At 46.2% G+C, this 20950-nt stretch overlaps 1 protein-coding gene and 1 long non-coding RNA gene across 6 annotated transcripts in view; one reads left to right on the top strand and one right to left on the bottom strand.

Annotated features, from left to right (window-relative positions):
- LOC125501139 overlaps positions 1–18171 on the bottom strand; it is a 104807-nt gene extending 86636 nt beyond the window's left edge. The window contains exon 1 of the long non-coding RNA XR_007278662.1: positions 18019–18171. This is a non-coding gene — a long non-coding RNA (uncharacterized LOC125501139). The remainder of the gene's footprint in view (positions 1–18018) is intronic.
- LOC105690151 (protein O-mannosyl-transferase TMTC1-like) overlaps positions 1–20950 on the top strand; it is a 126237-nt gene that overhangs the window by 61494 nt on the left and 43793 nt on the right. For all 5 annotated transcript variants that reach the window (XM_025746781.2, XM_025746779.2, XM_048656218.1 and 2 more), the window contains 4 exons: positions 3497–3570; positions 8673–8804; positions 9512–9584; positions 16487–16590. In XM_025746781.2, coding sequence (XP_025602566.1) covers positions 3497–3570; positions 8673–8804; positions 9512–9584; positions 16487–16590 — 383 coding nt within the window. The remainder of the gene's footprint in view (positions 1–3496; positions 3571–8672; positions 8805–9511; positions 9585–16486; positions 16591–20950) is intronic.

Genomic DNA, 20950 nt, shown 5'->3' with positions numbered 1-20950 from the left:
CTACAACGTTAATAGAACCAGGAATTTCATTTCGTTTCATTCAAATTTCTCGCATTCTCTTTCATTTTATTTCGTTAAGTTACAGTTATTTTTGTTTTTTTTCTCTTTCATTTCATTTCATTTTGTCCGTTCCTGTTTTATTTGCACTTTAATTTTCGGAGTCGAAAAATCAGAGGCGGTACGCTGCAGGATGAAATTGATTTTTTCGCGATCCCGTTCAAAAAACGGATTCCGATCGGACGGGTGGATATTTGCAGAGAAGGACCGGGAGTCGTATACCGATAGTCTGTTTTCTAGTGATCCCGTCCGTTTATTGCCTCAACGTCCATCTGCGAGTCTCGATGACACTGCGCTTCGATAATCCAGATTCGACGGGAACCCAGGCGTACGATCCTCCAAGCCAATCCTACGCTTGATCTGCGGAACGCCCGCTCGTGCCTCCGTCTCTCACAGAATTATCCCTTTTGTAACGCTGCTTTTCCGATTTCCGAATATAGAAAAGAAAATCGAAGAATACGAGGAGATAGAGCGTCAGATTTTTGGACAGGTGATAGCTTCCGATTCCCCCTCCGTTTCGGATAGCGATTCTATTTACTCTATTTCCCCCCCCCCCCCCCCCCCCTTTTCTTTTTTCATTCGTTCTCAATCTGTTCCATCGGCGTAAAAGACGTGCGAGAAAAAGGTCTCGAGGAAAAGTGGTAACAGATGTCTCGCGCTGTCTTATCCTGCGTTCCCACGGGATTCTGCATCGCCGTATACAGGTATACACGCAGGGATTCTTGTCCCGATTGTTTGCGCGGAACTCCGGAATCGAATCGTCGGAATTATTTCAGATGACCCACGAGCGTTACCGAGTAAAGCGGAAGCGACGAAAACTAGATTACGAATAAAATACGTAGAATAATCGAAAGATTCTGGCGAATAGGAGAACGCCGTAGAACAGTGGTTGATATCGTCAAACAACCATTTCTGTCAATCTTCGGCTGCTCGGGGACCCCCTGCGCCTATACCCTTTCATCTATCTGTGTCACGTCGCGAACCGTAAATATTAGTTCGGTGTGGTAACGACCCGATCGTGTCGATTGATGCCGCGTGCGTCATCGTCGCACCACCCCCGACACACGAAGTCCTTGGAGTAATGGGAAACTGTCTTTCCGACTACCAACGCGTACATGATTAATTACATAATTAATTATTTCAACGGGTTTCGCGGAACCCGAAAGATTTCGTAACACGTTATCCCTCCGGAGAGGATCGTTTGATGACTTTTCTCCCGTACGAGAAAAGGTACGAGAGGGTTGAAGTAGAGGATCGGACCGTGCTGTTTGGGAGTCGGGGTCGAAAGAGCTGTCGGGTAATTTCGTCGTGGTTCAAATTATGAGTAACCTATTTTTCGCGCCGCTGTAAGTGAGTAAGCGAAGAGTCGAAGAGTCTGAAGATTTTTAAAACTAAAATTCGTTCGGCTCGGGGGGGGGGGGGGGGGGGGGGGGTTATAATAAATTAATGTCTCCGGCTATTTTGGAAATTGGATCTCGGGCCGACGTTGCGACGATAAATCTAGCCGCCTGGTTGGGAATTTATCAAAGAAGAGGCAGCAATCTCTGTTATCTTAAGTAGACACGGAAAGCACTTTCCCACAGCGATGTCTGCTGCCTACCCTCCCCCAGCTATCCCCTCCGTTGTTCGCTCTTCCTTTCCTTTCCCTCTTTATTTCTCTTTTCTCTTTACCTCCTTCTACTCCGTCGACGTTGACGGAGTGCGGCGCTTGACCGCAGCCCGGAGCTTTACCGCACCCCCCCTTCCCCCACCCCTCCCGAGCTTTCCTCGCTAGTGGAAAATTCAGAAAGGTACCGCCGGGTTGTCACATCGAGCACCGCCCTTTTTTTCATTTACCCATTCTTGTTTCTTTTTCTCCCGCCTGAGGTCGTACGAATTCACCTCTAAATCTAAAGACATAAAGTGCCGAAAAGCCTCCTAAATTTTTTATCAACCAAATGTAGTAGGGCTACGGTCTTCCAGCGGCACGTATCCATTTCATACTTCTCGTTCCTCTCAACGATCGGTGCGAAGGAGAAGAGACAAAAAAAAAAAAAATTGAAAAAAGAAACGAGAAGCGAACCGAACACAATCTTTCACCTCCCAGTTTTCGATCGGCGTTGGGACGAGTCGGATGAAATGGAAACGAAAATAACAAGACGAGGAGGAGCGAGAGAAAAAAGAAAAAAAAAAAAAAAAGAAAAAAAGATTAAAACGTTCGCGGCACCCTGCGTGGCTCGCTCGGCGGTTCCGGGCCACACGGTTCTTTGGCAACCTTCAGTTATCACTCACTCGTGGCCCGGCATCAATAATTCGGCAACCACTTATCTTGTTGGCCACCTTGTTTGCCGAGTGCCGGTGTGGAGATCCGGCTTGCCAGGCTTTCCCGGGATTTTCTTCGAATAGGATCCAATTTCAATCTGTCGTTTCGTAATGCCAGACGTACGTGGCGTTATTTTAGGTCCCCCTTCACACACGCCGCTACCGATACCCACCGCGATAACGCCCAACCCTCCGCCTCCCTTTTCCCCTCCTCCTCCTCCCGCCGCCGCCGCCGCCGTCGAACTCTCGCCGTCACCCGACCCTCCGTAACCCTGTGTCTTCGGAAAGATTCTACGATTTATAGTCATCGAAACCAGCGGCTCCCACAGCTCTTCTCTTCGCGGGAGTAACTCGGTATATTGGCACTCTTTCCTCCTCATGTTGGTACTTCTTTCACGTCAATCTACGCGGTATATCTATACAGCCTCTTTCCGGTACAGAGGTACTTCAAACTCAAATTGAAAATCTCTATCCTAAAAAAAGTTCAATCGTGGCCCGGTAAATCGCGTGTATGTGCGCGCACGAAGAAGATATGCGACATGGAAAAACAAAATAACCACCTAGCGGGGTACCTACTGGTTCGATGAAGAAATAAATCGAAGGTTCATATTCGATGTTACGATCTCGCGTTCCCATTAAGTGTTTTGATTTTCTTCTTTTTTTTTTTTTTCACATCACATTTTTCCCTCTCTTGCGCGCCAGCAGATATACGCGGGTGGTTCGCGGATGTATGCGTGCATGAATATTGAGAAGGAAGAGGGCCGCCGTGTGAGGTGGCGGTACCCACGTTTCAAAAACGGGGCTCGAGACACATTTTTATCATATTTCTCGCACGAAAATCTATTTTTGTATGGAGATTTATCTCGAGACATATCTGCAGGAATGTATCTTACGGGAATTGGAAATGGAGACCCGCTTTCAATTTCTTTTAACATTTTTACGAAATTCACTCGTCGCTCTACAGAAATTCAACGATACCAAAGAGATGTGAAAAATAAAGAGACGCGTCGCTCAAAAATTCTCTCACTAACCGCGCTACTCGCCGTTATCGGCGATCCGAAAATCTATCAATAATTATGATCTCGAGACGAAAGACCCGTGAATTAACGATTGCTTCTTTGTTTTTCTTTGATTACAGGTCACAGGAATAGTGGGCAGAGCCGACGTTCTCGCCTGCATCTTTTTTCTGCTTTCGTTTCTGGCCTATCACGGGTAAGTGAAATCTAAGAGACGAACCAGCTGTTGTTGCTGCTTACGGGGCTGCCTATACACTTTTTATTCATCCCATTTTTTTTTTTTTTGCTTGCTTGGTTTTTTTTTTTTTTTTTCTCACCGTCAATCCGACGAGAGGCCGACGGATGTCCCGTAAGGATAAGTCCGAACAAAACTGTCGTCGTCGATGCGAATTTATCTCGGGACCTTCGGGCCATCGAACAAAGCGGATTTTCCATTTTCAACTAACCCTCCCGCCTTGTCTTATACCCTCGTCCCTGAATAAATATTATTTACTCGAAATAGAGGGTCCAAAAAAAACCGTCGGGGTCGCTGCTCCATTTTTTTTTTCTATTTTTTTTTTCTATTTTTTTATTTTTTTCTCTTTCCACTACGTAACCACAGTCTTCGATGGCGCATCGCCGCGGTTTCGGTCGCGTCTGCGCCTATAATTACCTCAGCGTAACAGCGTCGGACAACCGCTATAATTAACATTATCGTTGCAGCGGGACCAGCGACACGTGTACGTTGTGTGTATTCCGTAGCGACAATGAGCAGCGTAGCTTCTCCCGAATCCGTCGTAAATTTTGAACGAAGCCAAATTGTCCATAAACCAGTCGCTCCAGCGCGAGCCGGGTGCCCAGGGATCTTCCTTCCGTATACAGATACACCGCACCCTTCACCCATAGATGTATCTCTGGCCACGTGTAGGTATACTATACGTATTCTAAACCCTCGGCAACGGAGCTGCCTTACATAACGTTTCTGGGTACCTCGTAGTTTTGCAACCCAACATGGTATATTGAAATTGGTTGTATAATATGGTGTAATACGTCCTGCCTACTGACGTGCGTGTAAAATAACGTCGGTAGAATAGCGAAATATCTGACAATGTAAAATTCAAACTCTTTGACGACGAAGGTAATTGGCGCGAACCTCTGTTTTTACCGAAAACGCAATTGATCGCTAAAAGCTGCGAAGGCGAGTTCGGCGGTGAATTCGTATTAATGGTCTCGCGATAGTTGTACTTAAAAGTTAATTTATCACACCTGTACGTACGGGTGTACGTACATAAGTACACCGGCATTCGTGCTCCTCCCGTGTACATATATGTGTGTATATATATACGTTACGTACCCCCAACTGCGGCTCATGCATACTAAACAATAAACCATAAATATCTGCCCGCTTTTGCCAACACTCTAGTATAGAGCAAGGGAAGAGCCGGGCTCCCCGGAGAGGGAGCGCGAAGTAAGCCCCGTTGGTAATTCATAATGTTAGGGGGAGGTTCGGAGGGAGAGGGGCGACTATATTTTCGTATTTTAACCAGGGGCATCCGTAAAACAATGGGGGACTTGAGTGGGCGGTGTCAAGTCCGCCGAACGTATATATATATATAACATAGAATATATATAAAAGCTCGAATCACTCGACGGTTTGATAGTCCGGGGTGGTCAGTGGTCAGTGGTCAGCGAGCGGAGGGAGAGAAAGAGGAAAGATTTTATATAACCCGCGGAGCGGAAAAAAAGAAAGGCGGAAAAACCAATAAATTCATATATCTCGGGGTACAGGAGTCGAATAAGCCCGCAGGTTCATCCGCGCTTCGCTCGGAGGTTTTTTTTTTTTTCTCTCTTTTTTTTTTTCATCTGTACATAGAAGAAAATATTTACATAACGAAACGTTGCACGGAGTTATGTTTGTATAACGGCAGAAGCTGACTTGGGATTCTGCCGGGATCCGAGTACGGTAGAATTCGATCCGCAGTCGTTTGATTTCTCTGGTATCGTTTTATGTTGTTTTATTTATTCATGTTTTCATCTCTTTTTTATTTATTTATTTGGTTTTTTTTTTTTCCCCGAGGGATCCTCTTCTCGTTCCCAGTTATTCCGCCGCGGTGGGACTCGCGCGATCCGAGCGGCGGGCGCATCGGGAGAACGATAGATTTTAAGGGCGTATAACACAATCCCTGAAACTTGACTTTCTTCGCGTCCGTCGTGGCGTCGGGGCCGGCGGCGCTTACCGCGACGTCGACATCTACCTGCCTCGCTCGCCCTCCGAACAACGGGACCCATTCATTCTCATAAGTGCTAAGGCGGTGTAGAAATTATAAACTAAACTAATTTACCGCGAGTCTCGACGAGAGAGGCGAGCAGGTGACTCGAGATTTACTCAAAATGCCTTCGTCGGGACTCTTCCCTACACCCCTGTATACGTATATACGTATATCACACGTATATATATATATATATTCAAATGCTCGGAAGCCAGCTGCACACTCCTTGAATTTCACATTTTCAACGTGAAAATGAGAGTAAAATAAAATGAAAAAGAGAAACGCATAGAAACAAGAAGAATGAGGTCAAGAATCAAATTTCCGAATGTCAAACTGATTTCTGGAAGTTATTTAGTCACCCCCACGATTCAGAAGTTGAGAGTAGGTACGACGTGTACACTCGTACGCGCGCGCGCGCGCGTGTGTGTGAGGAAACGAGAATGAGAGAGTGAAAGAAAAAGGAGAAGAAAAAAACTAAATTTGTAAGTAAATGCCGTTGCTCTTCTGCTTCTGAGCGTATAAGTACAAAGAGGATGAAATACTAGATAGAGTCGTTGAATTTCCGGAAAGGAGGCACTGAATGTCTCTTGGCACCTTTCCACCTTGAAGGGGAAAGCACGATTCGTCACTTGAAAGTACGACGGTTGACACACTTCTCTTTGCTCCTGCTATTACTCAGAGTTGAGAAGGAAGGAGCTGTTTTTCTCAACTTCCCTCATTTGCCTCTCCTCCTCTCTCCTTTTTATATTCCCTTTTCCCTCCAAGTTCCTCGAGCAACCAACGTCAGCTCGTACTCCTCGTCTACCTTTCCCCTCGTCTCTTACTTATTCGTGAAAATATTCATGCGGCCGCCTCCTCGACCTGCAGCGTCGGGCTACCCGCCTCGACTCTCTCATTTTCTGTATTATAGTTGTACCTCGAATAAAACTACCATGGGCTTTATGTCCCGGTGTCATCTTGAACCGCGCTCGACATTCGTTCCTTTTCATCCACTTCCGATGCAACAACGCCTCGGGGGATATTCGAAAAACCGGTCAAGTCCCCCCCCTCGCTGCGAGGACAAATATTTAACGTGAAATTGCGCTTCCTCTTCCTCGACTCGCGTTAATATATGCGCGAGAAGTAACGTCGTCCATTAAACGAAAGGAAAAATTTGCCAACCCAAAGGGTTAAAACGACCCTGTTTGCCGAAGTATCACCACTCGAGGAGATCGAATAACGCACAGCAGAAACGAGGCTCGTTCGATACCGACCCACCCACCCCGCACCCTTTCCCCGATGTATCCACATCCTCCCTAGGCATATATGTTCAGCAGTTCTCTATCCTCCCAACCAATCCCCGTGGCCCATGGCTGGCAATAAAACCGAGCAAACACCTTTAACGAAGCGAAAACTGAGACCAAATATCTACCTGAGGGTATTACATGTTACTGTAACCTACCTACCTACCTGTGTAACTGTAAATTAATACAGATACCTCCGTAAACGTTGGTACGTACGCCCGGAGCTTTTGCTGATATTCGCGATATCAGCGATTATCCAGACAGTTTTCTAGTTTGCAACGAACTATGCGAGAACGGTTGTGCACCAAACGCCACCGCAACCGTTCCAACCCCCCCCGTCGGATGTGACGGGGGGAATAGGAAAAAAATATAACCCGCAAACAACGGCACATTATGCTACCGGCGTACCCTGTCGCGGTAGCAAAATTCAACCTCTGCTTTCGCCTCACTTTAAAATTTCAACTCCCTTTCAACAACCCCCCGACTATGCCTTTCGCTGTATACCGTAACCACGCCTCAATGCCTTACGACACGTAATTCCCTTGATACGAAACCGCAAGGTCGTTCCCTTCCCTATTGATACCAACTGGCAGAGACTCTTGCCTCGGGTGTTACATCAAGATTTAATTGAGTTTCATATTACCGTCGAATAATCGGCTCAATAATTGAGTTCTCGAGAAAGTAATCGCCTTCGTTTCACCATATCGATTCGGGTAACGGAGGACCTCGACGAGAGGAGAAGAAAATCGAGTGAAAAAAATAATCGAATAGAATCAAATTTTAGCGTCGTTTCAAGAAGTCCACCTATAAACTCGTTTTTAAGATTTACCGACTGTTGGAAGAGTGGTTGAAAGTTGAAAATAAAAGCGAATGAAAAAAAAAACTTCTTACGTTTCGTCGTAGAATCGAGCTTTTTCCCTTCGACGGGATGCATCGGGGAATTATTGAGATGAGAAATCCGAGTGGCTGAATGCGGTTCAAAGTGGCGGTTATTAGAGAGAAATATTGTCCGGGGCTACGGGGAATCGTGAGCGATGGAAAAAAAAAAAAAAAAAACTTGGATTCGGTAAATCTTAGATGGTTATATTATATACGAACCGACATGCCAGAAATTGATTGGATCTCGTTGCTCGTCACTTGGTCTTTGAACTCGTTACTTCTAGATTGGCTTCTTTCAGCCGCTACGTCGTCTGACACCTGTCGACTTTTCTTACTTTTATTTATTTATTTTATTTTTTTTTGCTCGTCGACAAATTTTTTTTCTCCTCTCCTTTTCGTGCATCGGAAAGTTGCGATAAATAGTAATTACATAGACTTTTCATAAAAGTTCATAAGTATCTGTAGAGGTTTCGCAAATACAAACGACAAAATTCTGCCCACAGTTAACGTCGGCTACCAACCAACTCTGCTTAATTAACAACTTCGCTAATTATACCACGCGATAAAAAAAAAAAAAAAAAAAAAAAAAAAAAAAAGAACCGTATTCCAAAAGCAGAGATAAACGGTTACTTTTCCCCGGGCAAACTTCGACGCCAATTAATTAGGATATATTAACTATCGGCGTAGCGAGGTATACCGTATTGATTTTTAAGTGGGTCAATGCGGGTGGTACGAGTCAGTTGTTTGATTCGGGAGTAAATTTTATTAAATGGAAAAAAATCGAGCCGAAAGAAAAGCCGATCATTGACCGAAAGTGAATAATGTGAACGGTGACGATTTTTTGAATGTTCCCGAAATTAACGAGGATATTTTACTTCTGATTACAGGCAACAAACGGCCCACGTCTGGAGTAGCGTGGGACTCGGTGCGTTGTCGATGCTCGCAAAGGAGACGGGGGTCACTGTCCTTTTTCTCAATCTACTCTACGATCTTTGCAGATCCTGGCATTCCATAAAAAGGTGAGAACGACAAGCCCCTTCTGGGTATAAATCGAGTAAGAAAACGTTGCTCGGTGTCCACTCGTTATCAAAATTCGAAAAAATTAAGGACCTTCGTAAAATCTTTTCAACACGATTACACCGGGTCACACGACAGACGGAATAAAAGCTCACTCCTTCGCTGGATGGTGAAAATTAATGGCACCGTTGCAATATGGTTGGTTCGCAATAATTCGAAACAACGGGGTACGTAGTCGTCAGTTAGGACTCTTTGTGAGAGTGTTAGAGTCGAACTTTGAACCGCGCGGAGGTGCCTAAAAAGTTGAATCGTAAATATAACTTTACCTACCGACCACCAATTACGAACTAGCTGCACTTTGGAGAACTAGTTTTTGTCCTACCCTGACAAGAAATCTTTGATTCAAGAGCAAAACGCTGTTGTGAATGTGACAGCCGGCATGCTACCGCGTAAAAACTTACCAGCCACTCGCTACTTCGGTGATATGCAAATTCGCACGAGTCGCACCTTGCATGTCGAGTGACTGTACTCCACTCGTGTCTGTCTCTTGCTTGCAACCCCACAAATGTCACGGTTGTCCGCGTGCCGCTGCCATGCTCGGAATTTTTTTCTCGATTGCAAAGAAATGTCCAGGCGCCTCGTTACAACATTTACGCATTTACCGATCAAATACATGAAAGAAGAAAACAACAACTGTTGAAATTTTCAGGTCCTTGCTGGAAGCCCGATGGAACGACGAGTCCAGGAATTTCTCTCGTCGAGCAGCCACACTCCTAGTTTCGGTGAGTAGATACACTCGGGAGAAAGAAAAAAAAGAGATATTCGAGTCGGAGCAAAAAACTGAACGAATGGAAGTCGTAAAACGGATAACAGACGAGTTGGCGCGTCACGGTCGTTTGTGCTCGTAATTTTCCCAGTCGGATGGTGCAAAAGGGTTAACCGGTTATACATAAGTGCGTTGTATGTACGTACCTACCGCGGTGCGTATCTGTGCGTATCTCAGGCGGTCCCCGCAGTAATTGCGATATCAGACTCGGGGGTCGGTGCAGATCGCGGTTATGATTCACGCCCGAAACTTTTTCACGTATCTCCGAGACGCCCCGCTTTGAGACGGTAGGAAAATTTTTTTTTTTTTTTTTTTCCGCTCACAGGCAGAAACAGATGCTCATTGGCGGTGAGTTTCCCAACCGAGGCGCCGAGGGTCTCCGAGACGCTTTTTCTCTCCCTTCGTTACGCCAGAAGCTCTCCGGGGATTTACTTGGGATGTGGTGGTGCGCGTATACGTGTACGTGCATATGTATATATACGAGCGCGACATGGACGCGGTAAATTATAAAGCGCGGTTAGTCGGACCTCTTGCACAAAAATCAGAGACTATTTGGCATTCGCGGAAAGAAAATATATATATACGGAGAGAAAAAGAGATTTGGCGAGATCGTGGGGAGAATTTCACATCGAGTCTTCGATTCGTTTTTTTTTTTTATATACCTATACTTATATCTACCGAATAAGAAAAACAGAACTTCGTTCGTTCATTATTTCTCTAATCTATTTATCGTCGGGACGTTCGGTCTCTTTGACTGTACGGGGGGGTTCGAAAGATATCTGATATATTTCCAGATAAACGGTGATGATAATTTCCCGAATTTATGGGATTCGTGAACGTGTATCGCGTCGTATTTTTTTCACGACGATATACGATACCCGAGGGATACCCGCGGCGTAACGCACTGACCCCGTATCTTTCGAATATCTCTAATTTTCAGCCAAAGTGAAAGGGTGCGAAAACACGTCCTCTAATTAAACCTAACGACGACACATCCCCATACGGTATTCGGAATTAGCTTTCGCACACGTTTCCTAATGCATACCGATACCCGTGTATGTTTGTACACGCTCATCCGAACGTACGACGGGAATTTGTTGTTGTTTGTTTGTTTGTTTTTTGTTTTGTTTTTTTTTTCATTGATCAATTCTTCACGTATTTCCATAATTTGAAAGTCGATATTTCACGTGCACGGACGGCGAACGAAACGAAACGGGGCGCGCGTGTAACGTCGCGTGGCGAGGAGATGAAAAAAAATCTGACACGATCGCGGCGGTCGAGAGTTCAAATCGCGAATTCATTGACACGCGTCCGTTTCAGCGTCACCTATGAGCACGAACAGCTCCGGGCGTAGAGACGTGAACGTACGTTAACGCGCGGAGCACCGGATTTTCCTTCATTTATTTATACGTTACTTAATTTTTTTGCATTTATATTTTCGTAGCGCCGCGATATCACTGCACAGCTGCGAGCAGCTTCTCAATAATTTATCACCCCGTACCTACTCTGTGTACACCTACACCTATACACTCCAGCTCTTGGCTTCCGGTCAGCCATTTTCTAAACGGCGAAAGAAAGGGGAGAAACAAAGTAATGGGGGGGTGGAAGGAAAAAAGGAGAGGATAAAGAAAAGAAAAGTTTTCTCCGTTCGAAAGCATTAATATACCGAGAAATGTAGCGTACTTTATAACGGGTATTTCTTACGCTAAGGCGAAGCGAGGGATGTTGTTACACGATATTGGAACACTGCCACGCGTTTCGATAAATGAGAGCGGGGGGTTGGAGGGTGGGGGTGGTGAAAAAAAGCAGTCGCGGACGCGTCGCGCGAAAACAAAGAAAATTTCTCAATGTAGAGACGCGCCCCGCTCCAGCATCCATCCGCCGCTCCTTCTCGCTCGGTTTCCTTTCGGGGTTTCGTGCACAAATCATTATTTAATCGGCGAAAATAACGGGGTAACAATTTATGTGCGGTGCTTGATAATCTCCGCTAACGAGTTCCATTCCCGTGACAATAAGGCGGCGATACGCCGGAGACGACCGTACATCGTGTTGGGTATATTTGGTCCCGGAGAGCCGAAATTCACTCCGGGAGAACGTCGAGTTCTCGGATAACGAGAGTTCGTCATCCGCCACGATATAATTCTTCAGTGGTTGAAATTTTCGGTCGGTATGCGTATATTCCGATATTGCGGTTGTTCGTCTTAGATGACGGGAGGAAGTCGTTTCGCGGAAACTGCAGATATACGGAAAATAGTGAAAAGAGAAGAGATGAAAAAAAACATACGAGAGCGGGAAGAAAAAGACTCGGCGTTCGCAACGACGACAAACGTGCGGGACGCGTTATCTCTCAACCCTGTTTCCCCACGGATACAGGTGATATAAAATCGAGTCACATACGTACAGGTACAGCTAGGTTTCAATGTGGTAAAATCCTCTTAACGCTGATAGTGTTACCGAAGCCTTTCCGCTGTGGCGAAACGAAGTATCTATAGACGAGTGTACCGCAGCTATACATACAGCGTGTATCGAATTACTTGCATTTCCTTCACCCGTTCGTTCGTTTCGCTCTCTATATTTATTTACTTCTATTTTCGTTGTCATCATTATGTGCGCGATTTCCTTATTCTCTACATTCTCTTTTTATTTTCCGTTCGTTATTCCGTTGGAGAGTTTTTTTTTTGTTTTTTTGTTTTTTATATTTTTTTTGCGTTTGTTCCGCAAATCCCGATCCCGAACCCATCCCCTGCAAATTAAGTATGACAAACAAAAACGTGACGCCGCCCGTACAGATATGCATGCATGTATATTTGTATTATACATAAATCTCCGTGTCGTATCCGGTGGGTTATTTGACCATTATTTTTAACGCTCCGTTGGCATCGTTAGTTTCGTATACAACCGGAGCTCCGTTTTTTAAGCTGGATATTGAACTGTCAACAAGGCTGTATAACGCGCGACGGTTCAAGGCTACGCGGTTATTTGTTTTTTTTTTTGTTTACAACGCTCTCGCAAAAATTCCCGTTGAACGAAGTACGTCATTCGTGGATAAAAGACGAGCGAGGTCGCGATCTACGTCTACGAAAATTTCACGCGGATATCTTCTTCGGCGCGGCGAACCTACGTACGATACACATTTGCATAACGCGAGCTTCCGATTTCAAAGAATTAGATAAAGACGGGGGCGTGAAAGAGCGGGCAAGCGTGGCTGTTTCGGGTGTGCGGTACTCGGTTACGTGCAACCGGTACGTGTAAGGCAAGAAATAATCATGATATAAACGTAGTTGCCCGCGTAGTTTATGCTAATTTATGCTACGAACGAACACAGGGCGCACACGCTCGACCTACCCCCGCGTCGGGGATCTCATCTCCATCTCCATCTCCGTCTCCATCTCCCATCCATGTATAGAAGTTCATACGTATTTGGAATGTACATAAAATACCTATATTTCTACAGGTTACATTCATCTCGCGCACCTGTAGACGTCCACGTCAGAATCGTACCGAATTTCTTCGCGGATCGCTCACGCTGGTGTTTTTTTTTTTTCTTCTTTTTCTCTTCTTTCGCGGTTGATTGATTGTGGGGTAATAAAGGAGAAATTTTATTTTCGTTCGATGTGCAGAGGCGGGTTAGATAGATCGCATGCATTCGTAAAATTGGAGTCGCTAACGACGCTCGCCCTCAGTCAACGTCAAATAAACCGTAGAAAAGAACCGAGATGAGATAAGGCAGTTTAAAATAATTGGCAAGGTAATCATCGATGCGGTCGGTGCTCCGGTGCACCGCAGGCCGGTCGGTAACTCACGGGGTAGATTGTCGTAAATCTCCGCGCCGGTTTTTACCGATTTTCGCGAACGATCGCTGAAAGATTTAACCGAGTTACACGACCGGGAACACGAGCCGCGGTGTATAAAGGTAATTGCAAATTTGTTAAATTGGGACTTCAAAGCCCTCGTGAAATAACGATATAATATACTATCTGCGGTCCGCTAGTCCGACGCGTAATACGCCGCGCAAAAAAGCTTTTAACCAGACACGTTACGTACGTACAACACGTAACAAGATGCACTTTCTCACCGTGCTCGCGTACAACGGGTACAGCGCACGGTTTCTTCCCCCACCGATAGACGACAGACAGACACACGGTCTCGGGTGTGAGGGTGCGATTTCGTGCACCGAACCACGTGTACGTATACGTGCGGTATTCTTACGCGCGTACACCTAAAAGCCCTGATATAACGTACGTACGCGCCGATCCTATAATATTAATGCGCTCACCTACCCCAACCTCGTACACGTGCAGATACATATACATATAATGCTCGTGCGTACATATGTACATATAATATAGATTATACTCACATCTGTAGACATCGCCCCGCTCTCGCAACTTTCCAATTCGAGACGCGAATATTATATTTATACAGTTATATTTATTCGAAATTCGTGGGTTCGTATAGCCAGACGGAACGATCGCGGGAGGATCCGACGTACAACGTATACGTGTGGGGTATGGAGGTTGATCGCGCGAAATAAATTGAGAAAAAAATGAATTTTTAGATAATTCGTTAATCCGATCGGATTATTTTATAAACTTTGTTTTTTTTTCTATTCGTCAATTTTCTTTCGAATCGTATCTCGACGATGGAAAATTAGTAAATTAACGAGTGCAACTTGCTACGGTAGAGTGTGAAATCGCTGGGGGATAACGATAGCGGAGATGGCCTCTGAACGAAGATGGCCTCTGAACGGGGAAAAAAAAAAAAAAAAAGATGAAAAAATGAAAAAATGAAAGTGAAGAAGGGCGGAGGAGAAGGGATTCGCTTTTGCTGTATATGAGAATCGTGAACGCGGTAGCGAACCATCAGATATTTACTGAAATTGAATTTCCGCCTTGGTGACTATATTATTCACCCCTTTTTCGAGAACCGTGGTCCTCTCCTCTAGGCATAATGTCGACCCCGACTCTCCGAGGGTTGCGTGTGGGATGGGAAGGGGGGGTGGTCTCAATTCTCGTGTATATAGCTATAGGTATAAACCGTACGTACTGCATCATATCTACCTCGCGGAAAGGGAAACGGGAAACGTGGAACGTTCGAGAGGAAAAAGGGGGGGAGGGGTCGGGTGACCGCTGGAAGTCCGAGTAGATCCCTGTTCGTGCTTGCGAGCCTCGCCGCAACTTAAATCCTCCGCGCCGATATGAATGGCCGGGATTGGCAGATATTGTCCGGTCTGCCCCCCTTCCCCCCCAGCCCCCCTTCAGCCCCATTTCTGACCCTCTCATCGTTCAACTGTGAGCGTGGAAGGCGACCGATGCCCGCCACGGTGGGCAAGGACACGGTGGCCGAGGTACCAGCCACCAGTTTTCTGGGGGTGCCGAACTGCCGACGTAAAAGTTGCTATTGGGTTACCTCGGGGACGCCGAGAACGTGACGGAAATGTGACAGCGGTTGCGATCTTGATACGTGACGAGAGGATTTTACAGGAGCCGAAGTCGAAAGTTGGCGAAAAAGGTCGGAGAAACATTCGTTCGATTTTCTGCATCGAAATGTAGAGTTTTTTTTTTTTTATTTGGACGAATTATTCCTTTCGGATTTCGGACGGTTTGAAATCTTCGCGAAGTTTGTGGATCGTACACGGATCGGATTTACTTTTTTTCACGACTCCGGAAGAGTGAAAACGTTCGTTTTCCGTGCAAAAGTTCTATCTGTTTGCCGAGATACGTCAGCGGGAATTGGTTGAAAGGTAGTCCGCTGTATATTCGCTGTAATCGCGTTACTCACGCTTGCGGTAGATCAAAGTCACTCGTTAAGAGATCGCGAAGCACGTCCGCCAGGCGATATTAAAGTCGCGACCTTTTTCCATTTCTTTCCCGAAGTTGTGGGATCTTGAAAAACTCGATAATGTCGGGATTCCTCGGCCTGTGGCGAATAAATGCGAAATTGAATAATCCGGTTATAAACATGACTTGTGAAAGAATCGACTGGGTACCCGCGACGTAGAACGGGGGTGGGGGGAAAAAAAAAAGAGAGGAAAAAAGTCTCGGAGATGATTGTCACTTGTTTTGGCCGCACGTCGGTCTTCCGGCCTCCCAGCGACCCCAAGGGGCGACCCAAAGACTCGGGATCTAATGCGAGTCAACTTGAGCCTACGAAATCGACGTTCGAGCTTCGGGTCGGTCGTTGGTTAAATTTCCTGCGATTTCAGAAGATTTTCTACCACTCTATTGCAACCTTCACGAACTGCTGCCTTCAGTGTTTCTATTATTACCGCGCGGTTCTGTCGACTATAAGTCGGGCTGTAAGTGCGCAATAAAATTTCCAGGACTTCGTTATGTGTCCGTACGGTAATGATTCGATGAGAAAATGAGGGAATATAAGTAGAGCGTGTGGAGGGTTCGACGTGGTGGTTTGGGAAAATTGGCGAAAAAAATTACAGCGTTGGTAGAAGAGAAAAAAAAAGAAGAGAATTCCCGCAACCTATACGAGTTTCCATTTCACACTTCACCGCGAAAGTATCACCACCACAATGCGCGGTGGCAATTTAAGGGGAAACGACCATGTAGATTCGTCATCAAAATAAACGGCCGGTTGAGCTTTTTCAAGTTTTGGTTCTTACACAAAAGTGCTCCGGTTCCGCTATTCCGTGTATCTCAGGGGGGTGGACCCGAGGGACGGTGTGACGAGAACGGAAATACAAAATGCCGAAGCAAAACTGCGAAAGAAAAGGATGAGAAAAACATACGCAAACTCTCGTTACGTCAAGGACCATAGGAGAGAGGGGTTATAGGTCTACCTACCTACCTACCCACCTACCTACCGGACTCGAGCAATTTTCAAACTTTCTGTTTTTGTTTCCAGTTTGGAGTTCTCCTCGTGGTGAGGCTGGCACTACTTCACGGTTCCCTGCCAAAGTTTTCTCCGGCAGACAATCCGGCGGCCTTTCATCCCTACCTACACGTCAGGTGAGTCATTTTAACTTTTACAATATCTTTATCATTTCTCGCGTTCGTGCGGTAAACAAAACGATTTGTTACCGTGGTGTCGAATCCCGATACCGGTTGGAAAAAATTGGACTGCGTGAAAATTCGATCAACGCCCCCGTCGACCGTTCGATTGACGCTCCCGCAGCCGTTATTCGATAATGTTATAAACAAAAAAAAACAAATAAATAAAATAAACAAAAGAACCAAAACCAAAAAATCGCCACCGACAATTGAATGAACGATAAATGGGCCGTTCGAACGTTGTCCTTTCGCTAGATATCCGCCGGTTTATCACGGAATTGGTTCTGAGGCTGCCCGAATCCATAAAGAAACTGCTTCAAATTGTCTGAAAAGCTTCTAGACCATGTTCGGTTGTAGTTTTTTTTTACTTACTTTCGTTTTGTCGGATTGTTTCTTTTATTCTCCTTGCTTCTGCACTATCTAAAGTCTACGAGCTCGAAGCACCTTTAGTTTTCCGAGACAAACTACGAATTCTAATCGAGTAGTATCCCGAGAAACGAAGGGCGACCAGAGAGAGAGAGAGAGAGAGAGAGAGAGGAGAGAGATAAATAGTAATGGGAACGAGAGCAAACTAAACACCGAAGCTTCGAACGATTCGCTCCGCGGCTGCCACAAGCCATGAACTTGTGTTTTTTCAACCGTTTCGTTGGACTTATTTTTCTCGGTTCGTGATCGGCATCGGTGTCCGGAGTGAGAGGGATTTAACCTGGCGGCCGTAGAAGCAAATTGGTACCTTAGGGGTGGATTGACATTGGAATCGTGGCCCGAAAGCCAAGCGCTGAGCGACGAGAGCTCGCAAAAGTCGCGGTTAAACGTCGCGCGGCGTACGACTCGAGCCGAACGGTGAGGAAATAAAAAGAATCGCCGTACAGATTTCAACTACCGATTCCTTTTCAACCGCCCATGATCTGCGAGGGAATAGATTTTCTCTCCGACAAAAGCACGGGGAGTGAAAAGTGGGAGTGAAAAATCGGTACGCTACGTTGGAATATGTAAATACAATATGACGTGGGTATGAATAGATCCATAAGCGTCGCAACATTTTGCTCTTTCGGGGGGGGGGGTAAGAGAATAAATAAAAGGAGCGATGTCGCCGGCAGATGTATGCCTGGACTTTGTCAAACCAGGGGGGAATCCCAGAGGTCTCTATTTCACCTCCCGATAGAATATATATGTATATACACTATACGTTTATACTTCTCTCGTGCGCGTCGATATTTTTGCAGACTATGCGAGTAATTTCTTATACTGCAATGGGAAAGAACCTTTCCATCTTCGAGTTACATCCTTGAATATCTTATGCGTTTATATACGAAATAGCGGAGCACAGGTAGTACGTACGTAGTGTACAGCGGTATCGAGAAAGTCAAGGAAAAGAGGTAATACCTTCGCCTTAGACGAGATGTATAATTTGGTGGGATGTTCTACTCTTGAATACGAGATCAGATAGGGAACGTCGCGCCGTACGTCTTCCGACTCGGGGGACGTATACGCGGAGGGACCTCGTTGACTCGGTTAAAAAATACGTGCGGAAACCGACCGGTGCCGGACCGTCGACTGAACTTCGTCGACTGAATTGCACCTATGTGGAATAAGTCGTAAATGCGATTATAGAATGACCGTGGCGAACTGGTGGAATTTTCCACTTCTCGAGGTGAGGCAGTCCTCGATTCTCGATGTTCAAGCGCTGCAATGAACGCACTTTAGTTGTCAACGACGGTACAACCTTTGAGAAACTAGAGGAGAAGACAAGGCTAGCGAGCGTGTTCGTCACTTGACCCTTTGCGCACTTGGGACTCGCTAACGTCCCGAATTCCCGACTTTCAAGCGGAAGAGCCTCGCGAGGCCGGGTTACCAACAAACCACGCACGGGGGTACCTGGCGTTGCCTCCCACTCTCGGAACGAAACGATTCGTTTTTACCCAGTTCTGACAGTCGATCACAAAATAGAATTATACGAATCACTTTGTTTATCAAATCTCGATGTCATACGATCGATTGAAGGGGCATCTATCTACTGCTGCTGACGCAAAGTAAAACAGATCTCAATCCTTCACCGTTCCAGCTCTAGACGCGGAAGAGGTCACGACGCCGTCGTACGAAGGACGCGATCGCCCTCCGCAGTTCGAAAGTCAATCGCACGGAGAAAATAATATTTCAGACATCTCGGCGGTAGTCTGTACGCCTTATCGATTTTGTCGCGCAACTTCCCCGAGGTAAGACGACGCGAATATGCCGTAACAGATTATTATTTGATCGTAAAAAAATGAGGGAACGATACTCGATAATGTCGAGATCTCGCGAGTGTCAACTCGGAGCGACGATTCCGTGACTCCTGCCGCGAATTTCGCGTTCGGAATCGAAGATAAGCGGCGTGGTTGTTTTTTTTTTTTCTTTTTCTGCTCCGATCCACGTTTCTATAATCCCGTGGGAACGTCTACCCCGACGTCTACGACGATGGGCGTACGTACGTACGGCCACCGTGTGATCCTCCTTCGCGTCTCCCTTTGCCTACCTCCTACATGCTCGATACGTCGATATGTCGATAACGGTTCTCCGAAGGGGACGGAGAGAAGGGAGGGGAAGCACCGCAACCGGCATCCTTTAGCCCCTCAGGGTTCTCGTTTCTTCCCGACAGCCTCGCCTTGAGGACCCTTAATGTAGGTACATATTTTATCAAACTTCGCCAACTCACCGGTAACTCCGCCAACCAACCAACCAACCAACTACCCCGGTACAGCTCCGGCTGCCCCTTATGTGCTTTCTCAGACGCCGCGTTCCCTGCATTTTATTATAAACCTTGGGCGGGAAAGATCCGAATATAATCCACACCGCCCCCGTTTCGGTGTACGGTGGACAAAAAACTTTATGCTTCCAATTAGCTCGTTTATCGCGCAATCGCGCATCGGCTAATACCCCTATCCGGTTACGTCAACCCTAGAGAGATTTCTCTCGCGGCTCAAAATGTTTCTCCGTGCCGCAACTTTGCCAGGGTTTGGTTAAATTCAGCCGCGAGAACCACGCCGGCAATCAACGTTAGCTGCTACGGAGTTGGTGGTGGTGGGGTTGGATACCCGCACATCGTGGTTCTGCCACGGATGGATATAACGGATATAAACACCCTATACTCGGATTCTGGAATTACCATTGAACCGCTAAATACTGCGGTGCTGCCGCGTGGGCGGGGGTTGTAGTGCAGGGAAAGTGCCGAGCGCGAAATGTTCGGGAGATCCGTATTGGAGTTCCTTCGTACGGGAAAGTTGCGAAATCCGCAGCCCGAAACTAGTGCGGCAAAAAAAAGTCGAGTTTGAAAAGATCTGGCTGCTGCGGTACCTGGAAAGGGGAATATATTACCCCAGTCGATAGTTTGCAATTTTACTCATTCATTTTCAAATCCGCGATTCGCGTTTCAACGATCTTCGAAGAACGTGCTAATTTAAATTTGTGTTTTTTGTGTTTTTTGTATTTTTTTTTTTTCAACCAGAAAAGATAGCGCTCCGGGATACAAACTGAAAAGTTTTGTTGATTCTACGGGGAGCAGCGCAAAAAATTAACCTCGTCCATTCGCTTTTTCTCAATTTCCAGTCTCGAATAAACGGCTGGTGGCTCAGAAACTTCACGTTTCAGCGAAACAATCGCGATAGAATTAGAGTGGCCCGTTCCAGTTCGTATTTCAATTGAATCGTGTATCCGCCCTTGCGGATATCACTTCAGAAATCGTTAATTCCCATTCACGCGTTCTACGTATACTTCCGACATCCGCGGTATTGTACACATCGCCGTTATCCGACGTTTGCCGTCGGAATTACACCGCGTAGAATATTTCGTTTTCGCGGTCGAAATTTCTTCAATCGTCCCCCACCGTCGTACGAAAATAATTAGTGATACCGAGGGATAGGCTGTTGAAAAAAAAAAAATGAATAAAAAAAAAAAACGGCGAGGGGAATATCCGAGAGAGACTTTACGTCGCGAAAAGACGAGGGTGATGAAGCACGTTGCGAGAACAGAGTGTCCAATTAGGGCCTCGGCTATCTCATGTAATACCATCGCCTCTGGCTGGATACGAGGTACACCGGGATACGAGTACGTACGGGGGAACAAGCGTCGTAGGTGGTAGTCGGTCCAGACTGTTCGTGGAAGCTCTGAGAGCGCCCTGGGCATCTTGGCCCTAGAAAGAACTTGGACACGGTGGCTTCGCGTCCCCGCTCGCCCGCCGCACCTTACCGGTGCAAGTGGTTCAACTTTTCGCGAGTGAAAGTTGTACCGCAACTTTGAGGTACCGGAGTCGAGTTAAAAGCCCTTGGATCCGTTTCGTCTG

Source organism: Athalia rosae, chromosome 5 (genome assembly GCF_917208135.1).
Source record: "Athalia rosae chromosome 5, iyAthRosa1.1, whole genome shotgun sequence".
In the NCBI taxonomy this organism is placed as follows: Eukaryota; Metazoa; Arthropoda; class Insecta; order Hymenoptera; family Athaliidae; genus Athalia; species Athalia rosae.
This window is presented reverse-complemented; position numbering and strand designations above follow the sequence as displayed.